At 36.3% G+C, this 23,374-nt stretch overlaps 1 protein-coding gene and 1 pseudogene across 4 annotated transcripts in view; both read left to right on the forward strand.

Moving 5' to 3' along the window:
* LOC148085271 (NLR family CARD domain-containing protein 3-like) overlaps window positions 1-16,207 on the forward strand; it is a 29,196-nt gene extending 12,989 nt beyond the window's left edge. The window contains exons 5-15 of one of the 3 annotated variants that reach the window (XM_087783442.1): window positions 2,957-3,026; window positions 3,172-3,364; window positions 3,483-5,289; window positions 6,655-6,828; window positions 7,984-8,157; window positions 10,697-10,870; window positions 13,406-13,579; window positions 13,952-14,125; window positions 14,188-14,361; window positions 14,659-14,704; window positions 15,290-16,207. In XM_087783442.1, coding sequence (XP_087639568.1) covers window positions 2,957-3,026; window positions 3,172-3,364; window positions 3,483-5,289; window positions 6,655-6,828; window positions 7,984-8,157; window positions 10,697-10,870; window positions 13,406-13,579; window positions 13,952-14,125; window positions 14,188-14,361; window positions 14,659-14,701 — 3,157 coding nt within the window. In that variant the 3' untranslated portion in view covers window positions 14,702-14,704; window positions 15,290-16,207. Of the gene's footprint in view, window positions 1-2,956; window positions 3,027-3,171; window positions 3,365-3,482; window positions 5,290-6,654; window positions 6,829-7,983; window positions 8,158-10,696; window positions 10,871-13,405; window positions 13,580-13,841; window positions 13,898-13,951; window positions 14,126-14,187; window positions 14,362-14,658; window positions 14,705-15,289 lie in introns of those variants that run through there. The other 2 variants (XM_087783443.1, XM_087783444.1) reach the window with 2 other exon arrangements.
* Window positions 16,208-20,792: 4,585 nt separating this feature from the next.
* On the forward strand, window positions 20,793-23,062 carry LOC148085273 (uncharacterized; annotated as a pseudogene). Its single transcript, XR_015710496.1, has 2 exons — window positions 20,793-20,977; window positions 21,712-23,062. The product of XR_015710496.1 is annotated as an uncharacterized LOC148085273 (transcript).
* The last annotated feature ends 312 nt before the right edge of the window (window positions 23,063-23,374 follow it).

Raw genomic sequence — 23,374 nt, forward strand, 5'->3', positions numbered from 1 at the left:
AGAGGCATCATTTTAACTAATAATTAACATTACAAAATAGGCTTCCTCTCGATTTGTTTCTTTTTGTTTATCAATAATTTATATTCTCACATAATTGACACCAGGTAGTTTATTCTGAAGAATGTTCTACCTTAGAATTGTTAAGATTTGTTAGACTACTGTATTATTAACTTACAGAGTAGAATGTTGTTGAGGCTTTTTAAGTGTCTTTCTGTAATTCCAAATTTGCATTAAAGTCAGTTAAAAGTGTGGAGTTAAAAACACTCGACTCCAATTGTGCCACAACTTCACATAGCAGTGTCTTCTTTTTTTGAGGTTGCAGACCCTAAACTTATGTGAGCCCATAATACCTCCTGGACAACTGGGTGAGCAAACCGAGCGCACCTCCACAAACTGAACCAGAGCCTGGCTTGTATACATGCATTTATCTGAAGCTTTTCACAAGAGAATTATCAGAAAATAACGATCTCCTCAATAACACTGAACACAAATAAATAAGTGAATGGATGGTAAGTTTGCTGCTGTAGCAACACTACAATAAAAAAAGAACAGTTATTAACATCAACACCGAGGCGAGGCTCAATCCCCGAACTCCTGGTTTAAAGCTGTTGGTTCTAGTCATGATCCATTCGGACAAGTGACGCCATCAGCGCATGAACTTGAAAACATATCGGGGGCTTCGTAAACACAGACATTTCTTTCACGCTTCACTGCTACTGTAATGTTCTGTCATTACACGCACTACAAATCTAGCATCTGATGGCTTGACTGTGATCGCGGAAGTGTCGGATAGTTTTTAATTGATGAAGATCAGACATTAGCTGCCTGTTAAATGTTTGGAAGAGTTGAATTTGAATTTCTTTTATAGATTTTTCAAGTCTGTCTGTCTCATATTAATGGCTTGTAAATCTGATCATCTGGCCTCTTAATAAAGCTTTAAATGCTCCCACCTCACTGAAGCAGATGTCTGATCTGTATTATTTTCAAAATAGATATCAATCTGTGTATCAACAAATCTTATGAATTCTGGGTCTCTGAGCCAAGTTGCCTGCAGGCGCCACCTTGGAGTTTGGTATGAAATATCTGGGAATTTAATGGAAAAAGAACTCGATGCATGGTCTGAAATAATTATACTATCATACCAACACCTGGTGATCATATGTTGTAGATCTGCCTAAATTAAATAATAATACATTCTAGAGAATGTTTGATGGGTGCTAGAATAACAAAAGTACATTATTTGGCTGGGATGCAGGCTCCTCCAAATATCTTTCAGGTTGAAGTCATTTGTAAATCGTAGAATTTCCTTTCTTGTTCGAGCGTGTGAGGTTGCATTTCCAGAAGATTGGTCTAATTGTGGTTGAATAACACAAATCAAGTCACCCCCAACAATAAAATGTCCAGTCAGATTTGCCAGTGAAAGAAACACATTTCTAGAAAAAAAAAAGGCAGGATAGGATTATCATTATTAGTCTAATGAACGTAAACTAAATTAAATCTTTTTAAAAAATGTCAGATTGTCTCAGATATCTGATATTGTACCAATGTGAAGACTCCTCTCGCCTGAGAGCTGAAAGAAGCAGAGAAACCTCCTCACCCATCTTGTTCTCACCCTTTGTTCATCCTCCTGAGTTATATGCGCGTCTTGAAGAAAAAACAAACTCCACCGATGCGCGCCTGCAAGTCCAAACAATTGCAAATGTTATTCATGTAGTTAGCATCCACAAACCTAATAAATGTGAACAATGTCAAAAATCAATCATCTGTCAGTTTCTGGTTACTGCCTTTCTTCTCCCGTACGATCTGCTCCGCTGACGTGACCGTGTCGAAGGTGTATCTCTTCCCAGAGAGTGTAACTGGATGAATAATTCCATAGTGTGGATCAGAGATTGAAAGAGACGCCAAGTCTTTCTTCACCTGGTCGAAAACATTATCTTATTGAGCAGACATGTCTGGGAAGAACAGGAAATTAAGGTTTTCGATGAGTATGGGACCCTCTCAGTCTCGCTGCTTTCATGACTTGAACCTTATCCACGTAATTGAGAAACTTCATGACGACTGTCCTTGGTCGTGCCACTCCGCTCCGGTCCACAGCGCCGCCGATCCGGTCGCCCTCTAGATCACCATCTCCGAGAGTTTCTGGAAGCCATTTCTCCAAAAATGAGCACATATCCGCTCCCTCTCCCTTCTCCGGCAGAACCATCAAACAGAGATTGGAACGTCGGCTGCGGTTCTCCATGTCATCCACTTTGAGAGTCAGGGCCTCGATAGCAGCCTTCATGTTAGCATTCTCAGCTAGCAGTGATGCAACGTTGTCGTTAGCGCTGATTCTATTCACCGCTCAAGCACGAGTACTAACTGCGTATAAATTTGTTTTCAAGCCTTGTATTTCACCAAGCTGTCCATCAAACCTCACATTATTTTTTCTTCGACTTAATGGCGGACAATACAGACTCGTTCACGACGTCGCCACCTGTAGTCGCTCCACATGCAGCACCGCACGCTTGCTCTTCGTCGTACTGTATTTTGAGTTTGTTTGGTTGGTTTCGGTGCCATGTCAGCAGATAGTCTGTCAGGAGGCAAAATTGAAAACAATTTTGAACATTAATTCGAAGTTTTGGTGAAGCGGCTCCACATTGGTCCACGTAGCTTCGCACCATAACCAGAAGCAGCATCAGATAGTTTTACTCCAGAACAACAACACCGACATCTAGTGGCTCAGCTGGTGAATACCAGGATAGAAACAGACTGTTCTGAGTCTTTCAATAATAAGACCAAGAAGACTCATTTTTATAAAATTATATTTAAAATAAACAGTTTGGCTTGACAGTATTTAAGTTCTAATGGAGATGGTCCTGTATGTGGGTTTTTAAATGAACCTTCTAGTTTACCTATGATCAGAACCTTCAACTCGACAAGAGTTTATTTACAGTCTGATTTCATCTCTTCTTCTCAGAGTGGACCATCAGAACTCAGAGCTTCTCATTGGTCAGCAACATCCTTCACAACTGGAAACCATACGACTGGTATGTTTATGAGCCAGAGGAGGTCCTCATCCTAGAGGTTCCTTCTGTTCATTATCATTCATCTGAATCCAAGTTAAAGTTTCTGGTCTTTGTGGTTCTTGAGATGATCCACTATCACTCTTTCTTCTCTGTGATTCTGTTCCAGTCACTGGAGAGAAACTTCTACGACTATATGCAGAAGGAGCTGAAGAGAGTCTGGAGGTTTGTGAGTCCAGAGACTCCACAGACTGAGGAGGAAGATGAGAAGTGGAGAAGCATCAGAGAAGAATTCCTGAAGATCACAGTTCATCTCCTGAAGGACATGGAGCAGGAGGATCTGGCCGAGTGTCTGTTGAGCAGTAAGAACATATGAACAAACATGATGAAGATGAAGAACAATTTCATCAGATCTGAAAATTTTACTCCATTTTCACCTTCTACAATCTTCTGACTCGTGTGACTTGTGTCTTCATTCAGGAAGTCTTGCTTCAGAGTGTGGAGGACGACTGAAGAGGAGCCTGCAGAAGAAGTTCCACAGTGTGTCTGAGGGGGTCGCTAAAGCAGGAAACTCTGCTCCTCTGAATGAGATCTTCACTGAGCTCTACATCACTGAGGGGGGCACAGACCAGGTCAACCAGGAGCACGAGGTCCGACAGATCGAATCAGCCACCAGGAACCAGACCAGACCAGAACCCACCATCAGACAAGAAGACCTCTTTAAAGCCTCACCTGACAGAGAACGACCAATCAGAACACTGCTGACGAAGGGCGTGGCTGGCATTGGGAAGACCCTCCTGACCCAGAAGCTGACTCTGGACTGGGCTGAAGACAAAGCCCACCAGAACTTCCACCTCATTTTCCCGTTCACCTTCAGAGAGCTGAACCTGCTAAAAGAGAAGAAGTTGAGTTTGATGGAACTAGTTCATCTTTTCTTTCCTGAAACCAGAGAATCCAGACTCAGCAGCTTTGAAGGACTCCAGGTTCTGTTCATCTTTGATGGTCTGGACGAGTGTCGACTCCCTCTGGACTTCCTCAACAGTCGGCGCCTGATAGAAGCTACAGAGTCCACCTCAGTAGACGTCCTGCTGACAAACCTCATCGGGGGGGATCTTCTTCCCTCAGCTCGTCTCTGGATCACCACACGACCTGCAGCAGCCAATCAGATCCCTCCTGAGTGTGTGGACATGGTGACAGAGGTCAGAGGGTTCAATGACCTCCAGAAGGAGGAGTACTTCAGGAATAGGTTCAGAGATGAGGAGCAGACCAGCACCATCATGTCTCACATCCGGAGGTCACGAAGCATCTACATCATGTGTCACATCCCGATCTTCTGCTGGATCACTGCCACAGTTCTGGAGGACATGTTGAAGATCACAGAGACAGGACAGCTGCCCAACACCCTGACTGAGATGTACATCCTCTTCCTGGTGGTTCAGTTAAAAGTCAAGAAGCTGAAGTTCGACGGAGGATCTGGGACTGACACAGTTTGGGATCCTGAGAGCAGGAAGATGGTGGAGTCTCTGGGAAAACTGGCTTTTGAGCAGCTGCAGAGAGGAAACTTGATCTTCTATGAGTCAGACCTCACAGAGTGTGACATCGACATCTCAGCAGCTTCAGTTTACTCAGGAGTGTTCACTCAGATCTTCAGAGAGGAGAGAGGACTGTACCAGGACAAGGTGTTCTGCTACATCCACCTGAGTGTTCAGGAGTTTCTGGCTGCCCTTCACGTCCACCAGACATTCATCAACTCCGGAGTCAACCTGCTGGAAACAAAACCAACATCAAAACAGTTAAGAATCTTGAGAAACAAAAATCTAACAGAAAGGTTCTACCAGACAGCAATAGATGAAACCCTAAAAAGTCCAAATGGACATCTGGACTTGTTCCTGCGTTTCCTTCTGGGTCTTTCTCTGCAGACCAGCCAGAGTCTCCTTCCAGGTTTGTTGACACAGACAGGAAGTAGCTCCTGGACCAATCACAACACAGCAAAGCTAATCAAGAGGAAGATAAGTGAGGATGTGTCTCCAGAGAGAATCATCAACCTGTTTCACTGTCTGAATGAAGTGAAGGACACTTCTCTGGTGGAGGAGGTCCAACAGCAGATGAGATCAGGACCTCTCTACACTCAACAAATGTCTCCTGCTCAATGGTCGACCCTGGCCTTCATCCTACTGTCCTCAGAGGAACATCTGGACGTGTTTGACCTGAAGAAATACTCAATAAAGGCTTCAGAAGAGGTTCTTGAGAGGCTTCTGCCGGTGGTTCAAGCTGCAAAGAAAGTTCTGTAAGTTGTTCAAACATTTCTGATGATATGAACTAAACATGAATGTTTGATTTACTCTTTGATGATTGTTGTGTTTGTCATCGTGTTTAACAAATTGATCCTAATTTAGACAAACCTTCCTCAAATATTCATACAAAATGTGAAGGTGATTTTATGAATGTAACAAGTTCAGTCTTGTCAAATAGATAATTTAAAAAGTAAAGATGTACGTAGTTTATAAAAATATCATCTTAATAAATCATTGTTATGATAAACAAACAAGCATTTTTAAAAACATGTAGCCTCATTAATTATACTGCGTATACACAAATGAATGTGTACAAAACATTTATTTATAGAAAATAAACTTGAAGTTAGCATGTGTGACCTTCACAGCAGCTCTGAGCCTGATTTCTACACAATCTCGATCTTAAATTCAAGTTTCTTGAATGAAACAAAACGGCGAAGGTTACATCAATAAAAATGCAGCTTTATTTAACTTTACTGTTTCATACAAAAGGTCAACATTTTTCTCCTTTTCTCAGGAAATGTGTTCTATATAAAAAAAAAGAAAATACAAAGGGGTTCACCTTTATAGCCCTCTTTGTCCGACTGCATGTATTTAATTTAAAATATTCATGTCAGGTATTACTTTAAGCTTCTTTTAAATCTAAATATGTTGATAAATGTACATTGAAGCCAATAAGTTTTGTTTTTAGGTCTTTTACTGAGACTCCAATTTATTCAGCAACAGTCCAAACCAACAGTCAAAACAATCATCAACAGTGACTTAAAAGTATTAAAAAAGTTCAGTACTTAAAAAAGTATTTTGTACATGTCAGTATAAGTGTCACACTTTGATATTTTTAGAATGAATTTAAAAGGATACTTGTTAATTACAATATTAAACAATATTTGTGAAAACACCTTTACTAATTTATAAAACATTATTGTTATTATTCAATGAAAATAAATCCAACATTTAATATACAAGTCATTTAATTGTTTATTATTCAATTATTAAAAAAAACCAATTCAACATTTGAAAGGTTAAAACCATTCAATATTGTGATGACACTGATATACTTCCATAGTTTCTCTTCATCTGGTCCATCAACATCAAATCAACCATAACATGAACACATTCAATCAAACACTTGTTGATGTTCAAAAGTCCAGCATGAATCAATGACGTGTCAATAGTTGGAATCAAAGGTTTGAAAGAAACTTTGACTGAACTATATTAGAGAGGAAGCAGACAACAAACCACAACTGAAGATCTTATCAATGTAAATAGTTGAGTTTGCCTTAAAAAAAACTCTTTCAATTCTTGTCAAATAGAAAATTGAAAAAGTCACTTGTTGATGAAACTCGTCTCTTTCACAGGCTGAGCTGTTGTGAACTGTCAGAGAGAAGTTGTTCACTTCTGTCCTCAGTCCTCAGCTCTCCTTCCTCTAGTCTGACTCTACTGGACCTGAGTTACAACAAGCTGCAGGATCCAGGAGTGGAGCTGCTGTCTGCTGGACTGAAGAGTCCACACTGTCACCTGGAGACTCTCAGGTCAGAACATCATCTTTTCTACATCATCAAAGCTCAAATGACATTAGTAGAAACATGTGGCCTCATGTGGTTCGTCTTTATAGCCCTCTTTGTCCGACTGCATGTATTTAATTTAAAATATTCATGTCAGGTATTACTTTAAGCTTCTTTTAAATCTAAATATGTTGATAAATGTACATTGAAGCCAATAAGTTTTGTTTTTAGGTCTTTTACTGAGACTCCAATTCATTCAGCAACAGTCCAAACCAACAGTCAAAACAACCATCAACAGTGACTTAAAACATAAACAAAAAACCAGCAGATTTTTGTTCACTTGATAAGTATTTTGTACACGTCAGTATATTTTTTAATAATCTTGATTCAATTATTTTTCTTACACAGACTGATACGTCTATTATAGGCAGAAACCACAGATTGATCTTGAGATGTAGTGAAAGACTTTTTAAACTCCAGACCTTAATACAAAGTCTAAACATTGTCAAGAAAATACCTAAATAGATGTTTTGATGTTGTCACATGATCTTCTATGTGTCACATGATTGGCTGAAAGTACGATCAAGTAGCTCGGTACTCTTTTGGTTTTTTTTGGTGACTCTGTTATACCAGCATTTATATTAGATTTTAAACACTTTGATATTTTTAGAATGAATTTAAAAGGAAACTTGTTAATTACAATATTAAACTATATTTGTGAAAAAACCTTTACTCATTTTAAATCTTGTTATTATTATTCAATGAAAATAAATTCAAACTATAACATACAATTCATTTAATTATTTAATATTCAATTATTTAAAAAACTAATTTAACATTTGATGGTTGAAACCATTCAATATTGTGATGACACTGATATACTTCCATAGTTTCTCTTCATCTGGTCCATCAACATCAAATCAACCATAACATGAACACATTCAATCAAACACTTGTTGATGTTCAAAAGTCCAGCATGAATCAATGACGTGTCAATAGTTGGTATCAAAGGTTTGAAAGAAACTTTGACTGAACTATATTAGAGAGGAAGCAGACAACAAACCACAACTGAAGATCTTATCAATGTAAATAGTTGAGTTTGTCTTTAAATAAACTCTTTCAATTCTTGTCAAATAGAAAATTGAAAAAGTCACTTGTTGATGAAACTCGTCTCTTTCACAGGCTGAGCTACTGTGAACTGTCAGAGAGAAGTTGTTCACTTCTGTCCTCAGTCCTCAGTTCTCCGTCCTCTAGTCTGACTGAACTGGACCTGAGTAGAAACAAACTGCAGGATCCAGGAGTGGAGCTGCTGTCTGCTGGACTGAAGAGTCCACACTGTCACCTGGAGACTCTCAGGTCAGAACATCATCTTTTCTACATCATCAAAGCTCAAACGTAAAGTCAGAGGTGGAAACACGAGTCAAAATCTGTCATCACTTTATTCTTCAGTGAAGCAGCTCATAAATACATTTGTATGTTTGTGTAGCAGGTAAAGATGTTACGTAGTTTATAAAAATATCATCTTAATAAATCATTGTAATGATATACAAACAAGCGTCAACTTTAAATGAAAATGAATAATAATCAAAAGAACATATTTCAAAGTTGAATGTGGTCAGAATGTGGGACTATCACAGCACTAACAACTGCTTCTGTCTCAATGTTTTCTTGGCTTGTTCCCTGAATGAACTTTTGTGTTTGTTCATCTTCAACTGAAGGACATGAAACACACACACTTTGCTGAGTTCATCATTCTGCAGCTGTTGACCAATGAAATACTTGAAGACAGAAAGTCAACCACTGACAAGCTTTTATTCTGTAACATTTGCTATTGGTTCATCCTTCTTGGTCAGGGCCCTCTCATCCCTGATGCATTCAATTGATGTGAGACAGAGGATCAGTGATGAAAACATAGATTCCGAAAGACTCAGAGAAACACAACACAAATACATGTAAACATGTTTAAAGACTAAGAAGAGTTTTGATTCATGTTTTATGATCAGGAAAAAGGATGTCAGGTCAGCCTGGAATTGAACCCTCAACCTGTTGCCCACTGGTTCAGAAGACATTAGTAGAAACATGTGCCCTTATTAATTATACTGCGTATACACAAATGAATGTGTACAAAACATTTATTTATAGAAAATAAACTTGAAGTTAGCATGTGTGACCTTCACAGCAGCTCTGAGCCTGATTTCTACACAATCTTCATCTTAAATTCAAGTTTCTTGAATGAAACAAAACGACGAAGGTTACATCAATAAAAATGCAGCTTTATTTAACTTTACTGTTTCATACAAAAAATAAACTTTTGTACTTTTCTCAGGAAATGTGTTTTATAAAAATAAATGATAAAAACAAAGGGGTTCAACTTCATAGTCCTCTTTGTCCGACTGCATGTATTTAATTTAAAATATTCATGTCAGGTATTACTTTAAGCTTCTTTTAAAGCTAAATATGTTGCTAAATGTACATTGAAGCCAATAAGTTTTGTTTGTCATGTTTTTTTCTGAGACTCCAATTCATTCAGCAACAGTCCAAACCAACAAAGTCAAAACAACCATCAACGGTGACTTAAAGCATAAAGAAAAAAACAGCAGATCTTTGTTAACTTAATAAGTATTTTGTACACGTCAGTATAAATGTCACTTCCTGTTGGAGCAGTTTAATCTATTTTCAGCTCATTAACTGAATATTGAAAAACATTTGCTTTGTTTCTTATGCAAGTAGATCAGTGTCATCAGAGAATTGAAGGATTGAATTTAACATTTGGCTTTTTTTTTTCAAGTTACTATTTGTTTACCATATAATTATTTTCTTAATAATTTAATTCAATTATTTGAATATTAAAAGATTGATTTTGTTTTCATCAAATTATGTAATCATTTTTTACACATAGATATTAATATTGTAATTTATAATAATTTAAAAATAAATAATCGTCATTCAATTCTTTTATTCATTTTATTATACAGACTGACAGGTTCAGCAGAACGTCTGCCTCGATGTTTGTCTCTGTTTTTCTATTGTTCATTTTGTGTATTTTTTTTGTTTTGTACTGACACTTGAATTACTTTGTTGTGTTTAAGAAACTGTCAATAAAAGTTTCTGATTTTGATTCTGATACGTCTATTACAGGCAGAAACCACAGATTGATCTTGAGATGTAGGGAAAGACTTTTTAAACTCCAGACCTTAAAACAAAGTTGACACATTGTCAGGAAAATATCTAAATAGATGTTTTGATGTTGTCACATGATCGTCTATGTGTCACATGATTGGCTGAAAGTATGATCAAGTAGCTCGGTACTCTTTTGGGTTTTTTTGGTGACTCTGTTATACCAGCATTTATATTGGAGTTTAAACACTTTGACATTTTTATAATGAATTTAAAAGGATACTTGTTAATTACAATATTAAACTCTATTTGGGAAAAAAGTTTTACTCATTTAAAAAAAACATTATTATTATTATTCAATAAAAATAAATTGAACCTTCAATATACAAATTATTTAATAATTTAATATTCAATTATTCAAAAAACGAATCCAACATTTGATTGTTGAAACCATTCAATATTGTGATGACACTGATATACTTCCATAGTTTCTCTTCATCTGGTCCATCAACATCAAATCAACCATAACATGAACACATTCAATCAAACACTTGTTGATGTTCAAAAGTCCAGCATGAATCAATGACTAGTCAATAGTTGGTATCAAAGGTTTGAAAGAAACTTTGACTGAACTATATTAGAGAGGAAGCAGACAACAAAAGATCTTAAGATCTTATCAATGTAAATAGTGGAGTTTGTCTTTAAATAAACTCTTTCAATTCTTGTCAAATAGAAAATTGAAAAAGTCACTTGTTGATGAAACTCGTCTCTTTCACAGGCTGATCAACTGTCGACTGTCAGAGAGAAGTTGTTCACTTCTGTCCTCAGTCCTCAGCTCTCCGTCCTCTAGTCTGACTGAACTGGACCTGAGTGACAACGACCTGCAGGATCCAGGAGTGGAGCTGCTGTCTGCTGGACTGAAGAGTCCACACTGTCACCTGGAGACTCTCAGGTCAGAACATCATCTTTTCTACATCATCAAAGCTCAAATGTAAAGTCAGAGGTGGAAACACGAGTCAAAGTCTGTCATCACTTTGTTCTTCAGTGAAGCAGCTCATAGATACATTTGTATGTTTGTGTAGCAGGTAAAGATGTTACGTAGTTTATAAAAATATCATCTTAATAAATCATTGTAATGATGAACAAACAAGCGTCAACTTTAAATGAAAATGAATAATAATCAAAACAACAGTCGTTGCATATTCTTTATCCAGTGTTCTCACGTCATCTGTCTCGTAGAAGCCAAATCACTTTAGAGTTGAATCTTGAGGATTTGTTTTCATCGTTTGTTTTTTCCACCGTTGTTGTCTCTTTTCTTCTCTTATGGTTCATCTGTTGTTCATGAGGTCTACGACTATTATAACAGTCGACTGTTCACCAAATATTGAAACAATTAAGTCGACTAATCGCATCATTCTTACATTTTTCTTCAATTTATCATGACGTTTATTTAATGAAACAAAACTACTTTACTTACTTTAAGCTTCTTTTGAAGCTAAACATGTTGATAAATGTACATTGAAGCCAATAAGTTTTGTTTGTCATGTCTTTCACTGAGATTTCAATTCATTCAGCAACAGTCCAAACCAACAGAGTCAAAACAAACATCAACGGTGACTTAAAACATAAACAAAAAAACAGCAGATCTTTGTTAACTTAATAAGTATTTTGTACACGTCTGTATTATTAAAGGAATCATAAATACATTTGTCTTGTGACAGAGAAAACACTCACAGGGGTGACTTTGACTAACTGAACCACATTAACAAGTCATTTCAAAGTCAATTGTGTTCAATAAATTACTGTTTTTATTTGAATTTAATGTTGCAACTGTGTGAATAAAATCATTATAAAATTAAAATAAATAATACAATTATAAATGACTCAGTTTCACTGACACATATAAAAAGTATGGTTTTGTAAAAGCATCAGTTAACAGTCAAATCATATATTGATGATCATTTTAAAGACGTGGTTAAAGTCATCATGTGTGGTGGATGTAAAGAGATCAATGAAAGTTGATGTCATTTGCTGTAAGATTAACTTCAAATGTGAAGAAGATATTTCTGTTTGATTATTGATTCTTTCAGGTCGTAGATCCAGAAATGAACATTTTATTTTGTAACATTTAGGAAATCCATGTGTGGTGAGTTGTTTGTTTTTGTACAGTGTAGGCTGCCCTCATCGTGTACTGACACTATTGTTAACTCGTCATCTTCATCAGCCGCTGGTTACGACTTCTTCACCCTCATTTAGAGGATTAGCGCCCCCACAAACAGGACAGGAGAGATGAAGTATTGACGTGACAACCAAGTGTGTTGTAAGAAAATATCAATATTTGTGCTCAGGTTATATACGGGTGTGAAAACTAACATGTTGGTAAGAAATGTCTTTCTCCAATGATTTGTGAGGCTCATCTACAACTACTTCACTTCACACTGAACACATGTGTCTCCATTTCTTGTTGAGTCCATTGTGCTGATGGTATCTGTGATCATTCTCCTGACATGTGACTGTTGCAACAATCAGTCTCATCAAGTTGATCTTGGTTTTGAACATTTTCAAGGTCAAACATTTAGAGAGAAAACTGTAGATTTCCTACTTTTAATATGACTTGTTGATAAATGTCACTTCCTGTTGGAGCAGTTGAATCTATTTTCAGATCATGAACTGAATATTGAAAAACATTTGCTTTGTTTCTTATGCAAGTAGATCAGTGTCATCAGAGAATTGAAGGATTGAATTTAACATTTTATTTTATTGAAATGTTGTATTTTTTTAACCATAGAATTATGTTATGAATAATTGATTTCAATAATTTAAATATATATTATAAATTCGATTTTAAACACTTTCACGTTTTTAATATTAAATTGAAAGGCTACTTGTTAAAAATATTGAATCTCAAGTTATTTTATTTATTATTCCATACCAGCATTCATAATAGATTTTGAAAATGTTGACATTTTCATAATGAATTTGAAAGGATACTTGTTAATTACAATAATAAACTCTATTTTTGAAAAAAGTTTTACTCATTTAAAAACATAATTATTATTATTCAATAAAAATAAATTTAACCTTCAATATACAAATTATTTATTTTTTTATTAATCAATTATCAACAAAAAAAAATTCAACATTTGAAAGGTTGAAACCATTCAATATTGTGATGACACTGATATACTTCCATAGTTTCTCTTCATCTGGTCCATCAACATCAAATCAACCATAACATGAACACATTCAATCAAACACTTGTTGATGTTCAAAAGTCCAGCATGAATCAATGACGTGTCAATAGTTGGTATCAAAGGTTTGAAAGAAACTTTGACTGAACTATATTAGAGAGGAAGCAGACAACAAACCACAACTGAAGATCTTATCAATGGAAATAGTTGAGTTTGTCTTTAAATAAACTCTTTCAATTCTTGTCAAATAGAAAATTGAAAAAGTCACTTGTTGATGAAACTCGTCTCTTTCACAGGATGAGAGACTGTCGACTGTCAGAGAGAAGTTGTTCACTTCTGTCCTCAGTCCTCAGCTCTCCGTCCTCTAGTCTGACTCTACTGGACCTGAGTAGAAACAAGCTGCAGGATCCAGGAGTGGAGCTGCTGTCTGCTGGACTGAAGAGTCCACACTGTCACCTGGAGACTCTCAGGTCAGAACATCATCTTTTCTACATCATCAAAGCTCAAATGTAAAGTCAGAGGTGGAAACACGAGTCAAAGTCTGTCATCACTTTGTTCTTCAGTGAAGCAGCTCATAGATACATTTGTATGTTTGTGTAGCAGGTAAAGATGTTACGTAGTTTATAAAAATATCATATTAATAAATCATTGTAATGATGAACAAACAAGTGTCAACTTTAAATGAAAATGAATAATAATCAAAACAACAGTCGTTGCATATTCTTTATCCAGTGTTCTCACCTCATCTGTCTCGTAGAAGACAAAACACTTTAGAGTGGAATCTTGAGGTTTGTCTTTGATTGTTTTCATTGTTTGTTTGATGAAACTCGTCTCTTTCACAGGCTGAGATGTTGTGGACTGTCAGAGAGAAGTTGTTCACTTCTGTCCTCAGTCCTCAGCTCTACGTCCTCTAGTCTGACTCTACTGGACCTGAGTAAAAACAAGCTGCAGGATCCAGGAGTGGAGCTGCTGTCTGCTGGACTGAAGAGTCCACACTGTCACCTGGAGACTCTCAGGTCAGAACATCATCTTCTCTTGGTTCTGATAAGTTTCTAAAAGTGTTTCTCCTTCATTACAGTTTGTCAATGTGTCAGATCTCAGAGAGAGGTTGTTCTTCTCTGGCCTCAGCTCTGACATTGAACCCATCCCACCTGAGAGAACTGGACCTGAGCGGGAATCATCCAGGAGGACCAGGACTGGAGCTGCTGTCTGCTGGACTGAAGAGTCCAGACTGGAGACTGGAGACTCTCAGGTATGAACAGAGCAGCAGAACTCACTGACTGAACTCCAAAGATCTTCAGACTGAACATTTGATGCTTAGACTCTTCATCTGAACTGAGCACATGAATCCAAACTCTGAGTACCTCCATGTTCTCCTGCTGGACACCAGTGGAAGCATGAAGGAGACAGTTGAGACTGAGCAGCCTGTTTATAGATCCATCTTTGTTGTCATCAACAGTCTTGACTGAGTCGTCCACTGAGAATGAAACAATATTCATGAAACATCTGAATCAAATTAATCTGATCTTCTGACTCTTTCTTCCTCCAGGCTGGACAACTGTGGACCACATAGGTTAGACCTTCATCCATGAATGGTAAGTTTGATTCCATGGATTGACTTCAACATCAAAGCTCATCTGCTGACACAGCAGTTGAAGGTCTTTGTGGATATGGACTTGATGAAGAAGATTCCAGAACAAACGTGCAGATGTTAAAGACTCACAGTTACAGTATCAAGTGAAGCTCTGATTCCAAATCTTCAAGACCTTCAGCTCAAAACTCTTCAGGAGCTTCAACATCAACATTGTTTCAGTTTGACTGTCAGTGGAGAACAAATATTTGAAATCAGACGTGAGTTTGATCATCAACTCACAATGTTGAGTCACTTTAAACATCATTTCACACATGAATCACTTCATATTGAATCATGTGTTCACTTGAACATTTTCATCACAACTAGACTAGACTCATGTTAGCTACATGCTAGTGTAGCTGCTGACTTCATCTTCAAATCTGACATCCAAGATTATTCTGGGATGTTTCAGTCACATGGTTCTTCTCTCAAGTTCTCAGAAGAATGTTGACAGAACATTGACTCGTCTCAGTTTGGATCAGTATATGATCGTCAAGACAACGTCTGTTCTTCCACCATCATCACCACATGTCTCTTCTTCTCTCAGTCTTCACTCTCACTGGACTCACACACAGCAGCGCCTCCTACTGTCCAACAACAACAGGAACTTGATGGAGGATCAGGATTATCTGGATCATCCTGATCCAGATTTGAAATGCTGCGACTGAGGAGTGACTACCACAGTGACTCTCAGAAGAAACAGAGGGAAATAACTTGAAGGGAATTTCAGATCAAGCAAGAAGATGAATGTTAAGATGTTCCTTCCAGACTGTTTGATCAACTTCAAATGACTTCAATACATGATTTATATTTTTACAGCTCGACTTATTCTTGAAACATCCTGACCTTAAGAGGAAAAATCTCTTTAAAGATACAACTAATGATTCATATGTTTTCTACTGATGTTGTTATATATTTTTAATGGTTGTTTTCTGAAGTCTGCTCCATGACAACAGTTTCCACATTGAACTGATCCTGATGCAAAGAAAGTTGTGGATTCCTGCAGTAAAGTCTTGAAATCACTTTTTAAGATCCTGAGTTTAAAAGTAAAGCATGGAAACACGTCATTTAAATGTTAAAGTTCATTGTAAAACTACGATGTTTTTAGTAGTATTGGTTTATAAAAGAGCCACAAGAATGTTGTTTTACTTGTCTTGTCCACTAGAGGGTAGTCACGCTTTTGCTATGAAGCAGTGAATCAAAGAGAAACTTTTGAGACCAAAGAAGGAAAATCTCTCAACAAAACTAATAAACATCATGTATTTAAACAAAGTAATTGTACTTTTGCTAACCTGAACTCTAGAATTCAAGTGTGATATAATTCCATATCAGCAGCTGAAGAAAGACTAAACAATTAGTTAAATTGAAATTTTTAATAAAGTATGAATATTCTGTTCACTCGCTCTCTTCACTTTGATGTTCCCTGATCTTGTTTTCAAATAAATCCACTGGTTTGGTCACTTTATATTTGTTCATTTTCTGTCCAAAAGAATTCACACACACCTACACATGCACGCACACTCTCTATATGTCATCTCAGCAGTGGCCACCTGATGGCGCTAGTGTATCTATTTCATTGTGACTATATTCTACCTTTAGTAACGTGATAATAATGAGGTTTAATCTGAACACCCCATTTAATGATTATTAATAGGAAATAAAGAAGTAAATGACTTTGATAACTAGTTTCTCTCTATAGTCTACTTATTAGTTGACAAGAGTAATTTATAAGAAAGTAATATTTATAAAACAGTTTATTTTGAAGCAAAAAAAGATTAAAGACGTCAAACATGTTTAAAATGTAACAATATATTTCTCCATATTAATGGCATCCGGGGGGTCAATGGATCAGCGTTCACGTCGCATCCTCTGTCAGTACTAGAGCCTGCCAACATATGTTTACTATCAAACATTAGCAAAAACTTTTTTTTGAAGCCAAAAAGGGAAAAAAAAGGGAGACATATATGTTGACATATGCGATTTTTTTAGTATGTAGTATGTAGTATGTTGTATGTAGTATGTAGTATGAATATTAAGCTAACACGGGCCAGTTGAAAGATAAATCTATTTCGTTTTTAACTAGCTAGCTAATATGTTATTAATGGCTTCACAAATCTCGTTAAATAATATTCACGACATACAGTATAAACGACCCTATGCGGTCGCATACTTGGCTTATGCCTCGGACCGGCTATGTGCAGAGTGTAGTTTTTGGTCGATGGCGTCAGTTATAATTTCCACAGATTCAGTCAGAGCTAAGTCGAGTGATTCCTTCTGAATCCATACTGGCTGTCATGAAGTCATTTGTGTTTGTTGTTGAAATCATCGAGCCTATTGTTAAATAGCTTCTGTAGTATTTTTGACAGTTGACCAGGTGTCTAATCTCTGTGTCCTTCACGGAGTGAGAAACGATTCATGTCTGTGTTCTTATCAAAGTGGTCCCAGTGTAGGGGTGAGACCGGAATGTCCTTGGCTAGCTCCGTCCAGATGTTCACAAAGAATTCATTGAATCTGTTTGTATTGATTTCTGGTTCTCTTGCTGCATGTTGTTGTACTTAAAGTAGGAGGTAACTCGGTTTTTTACGTTTATTGTCAGTAACATCATTTAAAATATCCCATCATTTTTTAGTATGATTCATGTTTTCTGCTAATAAATTGCTGTAGTATTGTTTCTTGCGTTCATTTAAGTTACTGTTTAAGTTTGTTTCTGTACCTTTTGTATCTAATTTCTGACTGGATCGTCCTAGATTTTATGATCTGTCTGTACAGAGGGTTTTTTTCTTGCAGGCATTTATCAATGTTTTTGTAAGCCATGGTTTCACCTCCTTTTTCTGATTTGTCTTTTTTTTGGAGGACAGTGTTTGTTAAAGTGTTTAAAAGTTAGCAAAAAAGAATCATATGCATCATTCACATCTGTTTCATTGTAAACATTGTTCCAGTTCTGCCTCAGTAGTTCATTATTCAGTGAATTCAACCCTCCTTCAGTCCTGACCCGAATGTATGTGTTTTTGTTCTGAGCCTGTCTCACAGTGCATTTCCAGTCATAGATAGCAAAGATTGGTAGGTGGTCACTTATATCATTTACAAGGAGACCTCCTGCTATGTCATTAACATCAGTAAAAATATGATCCATAAAAGTAGCACTCTGTATCGTGACCCTGCTAGGGCGTGTGATGATAGGTTGTAAGCCCATTGTAAATCACCACAGATAAAAATTCCCCCGAACTCCCACCTGTCCTTCACTCTTCTGCATGAAGTCAAAACATACTGATCATTTGAACTCTCTGCTAACTTCAACATGTATTTAAACTAAACACATGACAAACATTAACATCCACAGACATACAAAGTTTGAAATAAACAACTCATGACACACACAACCTCCTCATGGACACCTGAATAGATTCATAACTGACCTTCTCATACCTTCTGATCATCCTCATCCTGTTAGGTGGTGTTGAGAAGTTCTCCAGAGAGGGAGAAATAAGAAGCCACTGTCCACTGCAGATATCAAATGATCTCCTTGTTAGAAGGTCCCAACAGAATGAACAATAAACTATATGATGTGAAGCTTCAAACTTGACCAGCAGACTTACAAATGTACCTATGGACAGACAGGAGAAATAGAATTGGACCTTTTATGAATTCATGACAATAAGCAAATCTATCTGCACAAAAAATGTAAGATGTCAACTTGTAATTAGTGATGTGTTGATGAAGCTTCATGAAACAGTGTCATTATTTTCCTAGATGGCGCCCCCTACTGTCCTCTGAAAAATAAGACACTGTTTCACGAAGCTTCATCGACACATCACTACTTGTAATCCAACTTCCCTCAAACTGATCAGACCTTAATTAATGCTAAAAGAAGGACATATTGGGAATATATGAAACCTGAAAACTATCAGATGGCCTGAAAATTGTCTAAACATCAGGAAAGTTCTAAAGATCAAAATATATCTTTCTGTGTTTTCGTTGTAATAATATATTCAGAATAAATAATTTTAAGAAGAAAATGTAAACAATGAAAATAAAATAGAATAGTTGTCTATACACCGCTGGCAGCCAACAACACACAATCTGAAAAATTAAACTTAGAATAAAATATTAAATTGACGAATTCAATTAAAATTAAAATACAAAATGGTTAATATGTCTCAGAACTGCTTCTGGTGTTCTAAGGCAACAATAAACATTTTCTGAAGAAAAGATAACGCAAGGAAAATAATTGAATCCAAAAGTTTAAGACCAATGAGGAATAAAAAATGTCTTCAGGAAAAAGGATAAGAATAATATAGTTATAACAGTTTCTAAATTAATTTATTAAAGATATACTACCTTAAATTAAAGTGGATCAGAAATAAGAACTAGAGCAACACATTGAGCAGTAAAATAGACTAAAAATAGGGACTTGTAATTTATTCAAAGAATGTAATTATATCAGCATTTAAATAATAATAGTCTTCCATTCACATGACATAATGATTTGATTCAAGTCCTCCTGGAACAAAGAAAACCCTCAAATAAACGTGAAACTATGAGTCCAATCATAGTCTGTTAAATACCAATTTTCAATACTCGATTCTAACAATAGTTGGAGAACAAATTCAAAATATTTTTCTTAAAATAATGAATAAAGAAAGTGGGTTAAAAAAAGGATCGCAAAATCCAAAGAGAGGACAAGACAAGAAAATAAATCAATGAATATTTAATATTATAATCTGAAATATCTTTGATAAATTTTATTTTATTTTATGTATATTTGAAGTGTTTTATTGTTAGGTTAAACTTTGGTACAGAATACCAACAACAGAAATGCTAACAATAAGAACATAACTAAATAAACATCTATATGTGCTGAAGAATTGATATTATCCATTGAAACTTTTACTTTAGCAAAGCTCTTTCAAAACCAAATCTAAGAGGATTGACAATGATACCACTGAGCTTAGAAGATCTTTGTGTGCTGATAATGTCACATCATTCATATCACATTTAAAAGAGTCAATATTAGATTATAATGAATTCAATCATTTGGAGATATTACAATATTAAGTTTGCCAAACGAGAACATCATTCATTTCATTTAATGCAAATAAATGCTAGAGTTAAACGTGTCACAAATAAAAGGTTCTGGAAGAATTTATATATCTGGGCATAAAGATCTCGACTGAATTTGAAATAATTTCCTCACATAAAATTGAGATATAAGCTGAGAGAAAATAAATATATTTTTAAATATGGATGTTGCTAACACTATGAATTATTGGCAGAATGAATAAAATAATAATGATAAAAAAAACAATGTTTTACAGATTCTGGTGTTGCTAACTCATTTCCCTCTAAGGCCCGAACGTAAGACGGTTCTTCAAGGTTATTACAACTAAGACATTTTATTCAGTCAAAACAAGCGAAGTCTCTCACCCGATAACCCGAAACGTCACTAGAAAATTGATGGTTAAAGAAAGTTTAAAGAAATATAGACTGAAAACACTCACACCATTAATGACAGACTCACACTCAATTATAATCAATAAATTAAGATATTAACCCCTATATATAGTTTCACATTTAAATAGTCACAGACAGGAGCCTTTTTTTGATCATTTCTTCAACAATTGGCAAACAACCTTTGCAAAGAGAGGGAGGAAATACGATGTAGAGATTTTTCCCACTGAAGGAGTCTCATCAAACCTTGATAACAAGGCACGTTCATAGGTGGGAACTACAGCTAAACCAGAGCAAAACATGATTTGTTTCATTTACTCAGAGGAGTCAAGGCCTGGCACAGACAACACATGTCATTATCAGACACTTAATACTGCAAAAACACTGTTTCACTTTCATTTAGTTATGTAACAATTATGTATAAAGTTATGTTTATAAAAAAATCGATAGTTTGTGAAAACTGTAATTCGATCTGAACAGAGTTGGATTGTCTCTGCCTGGTTAGAGTCAGAGAGGCCAGTGCGCATGCGTGTGTCAAAACTGTTATTTTGTCTGACTCCACCCTTTTCTCCATTTTCTTCTCTGACCAGTAGAAGTTTCTTTTGTTCGTGGATCACACGTTGGATGAACATGGACAGACTTTAAAGCTTGAAAGATTCCTTCAAGCAGCGGCTGATAACTGCAGTCGACGATCATCTGCTGCCAAGTTTTCTCTCCAAACTTCTCTGCTATGAACGAGAGATGGAAAGAGACAGAACCCTGCTGGAGATGGTGACCAAGAAACCAGGTTCGTACAGTATCCATCAGTATCCATCAAGAAAGTGCAGACCTCCGCCAAGCTGCTCATTTACAGCCATATTATTCCATTATTTAACCATCAACTATTACCTTCACTTTTCTATGTGTGTCAATCATTTGGTGCCTTATTTAACATAATTTCGAATCATATGATATAGGGCTGCACGATTAATCGTTAATAAATCGCGATATCGATTCCTACTTATACACGATCTCATATCCAATGACGAGGATTATTGAAAAAATTATTTAAAAAAAATTGTAGCGATTTTTTGATCCGGGACGTCACCTGCATAAAAACAAGCGCTCCCTCACAAGCACCTCAACAAGTGATAGCGGTGAAGAAAACTAGAGCAGTTGAGAGTGAACAGTTGTGGAAGGAGTTGAGACTGTCATGGGAAATGTTGTGTTTTGTCATCAATCGTGGATAACATTTTGAGAAACATCTACCTCTCTCATCACCTTTACACATGTTACACATAAATATTGTTCAAAGAGGATTATTGTTAAAATTATGAAAAAGTTGTGTAGATAAGAAAAAAAACGTTGTTTTTTGTTCAATAAATATTTACATTGGGAAAAAAATCTTGAGTGAACCGTGATCTCAATTCTCAGCAAAATAAATTGTGATTGAAAATCGTGCAGACCTAATATAAGAGTGTTTTCCATGTCAACTAGATCATCATAGTTTGATTGTTCAGTGGCTTGAATGTGTCTCCACAGATGTTCAGCAGCTGCTGGTGAATAAAGAGGAAGATTTTAAGCAGGAGTGCAGCTCTGAAGAAATATATAAAGCACAAGAAGGAAAAGCAGACACTCAGTCCTCCCTCACTGTCGTGATGAAGAGTAAATATGATAAAATAATGAGTTTAAATCAACACAAGGAACCAGAATCTGATGGAGACAACTGTGGAGAACCAGAACCAACCAGCTCCTTGGATGCACCTCTACACTCTGACCACCAGAGATCGCTGTGTTCTGAATCTGACACTGTTAATGATGACTGGAGAGAAACCAATAACACTCGGTCAAGTTCACCCTTTGTGGAGAATCCAAAAGTTCATGTCAGTCAGAAGAAACATGATGATAACAAATCAATGATCTGCTCTGGATGTGGGAAGAAATGTTCTTCAAAGTCTGGACTGACTCAACACATGAAATCCTGCATTGGAGCTTTGACTTGTTCAGTTTGTTTGAAATGTTTTGAAAAGAGTAAAGATCTTAAGATACACATGAGAATTCACACTGGAGAAAAACCTTTCATCTGTTCTCAGTGTGGAAAGTGTTTTACACATAATTTTAGCCTAAAAAACCACATGATAATTCACACTGGTGAAAAACCTTTCATCTGTTCTCAGTGTGGAAAGTGTTTTACACATAATTGTTACCTAAAAAAACACATGATAATTCACACTGCAGAAAAACCTTTCATCTGTTCTCAGTGTGGAAAGTGTTTTACAAGGATATCTCACTTGAAGAGACACATGAAAATTCACACTGGCGAAAAACCTTTCAACTGTTCTCAGTGTGGAAAATGTTTTAAACATGAATGTTCACTGAAGAACCACATGAGAGTTCACACTGGAGAAAAACCTTTCATCTGTTCTCAGTGTGGAAAGTGTTTTACACAGATATCTAGCTGGAAGACCCACAAGAAAATGCACACTGGAGAAAGACCTTTCACCTGTTCTCAGTGTGGAAAGTGTTTTACACAGTTATCTAGCAGGAAGAACCACATGAGAATTCACACTGGAGAAAAACCTTTCATCTGTTCTCGGTGCGGAAAGTGTTTTACAGAGATATCTAGCTGGAAGAGACACAAGAGAATTCACACTGGAGAAAAACCTTTCATCTGTTCTCGGTGTGGAAAGTGTTTTACACAAATATCTAGCTGGAAGAGACACAAGAGAATTCACACTGGAGAAAAACCTTTCATCTGTTCTCGGTGTGGAAAGTGTTTTACACAAATATCTAGCTGGAAGAGACACAAGAAAATTCACACTGGAGAAAAACCTTTCATCTGTTCTCGGTGTGGAAAGTGTTTTGCACAAAATTGTAACTTAAAAAAACACGTGAGAATTCACACTGAGTAAACCTTGGGTGATTATTTTATTGCTTTTTCATGTGTGTGATTTTGAAATGTTCTCATTTTGTCACTATGAAGACACTTAAGATAATACAGATTTAGTTGAACATGGCATCTGTGATCCAAAAGCTCTTCATCTGCACATTCAACCCAACTTGTAATCTTTTTGTTAATAAATCAACTCAACCTGAGAGAAGTGGTTTGACTTTCATTTCTTCAACCTCATCAAACGTTCTGTGCAGGTTGGGCCAGGAAAGGCTGGATCTCAACAACTGTGTGTCAACAACTTCTATAAATGAC

This window comes from Callionymus lyra, chromosome 2 (genome assembly GCF_982586985.1).
Source record: "Callionymus lyra chromosome 2, fCalLyr1.hap1.1, whole genome shotgun sequence".
Classification (NCBI taxonomy): domain Eukaryota; kingdom Metazoa; phylum Chordata; class Actinopteri; order Syngnathiformes; family Callionymidae; genus Callionymus; species Callionymus lyra.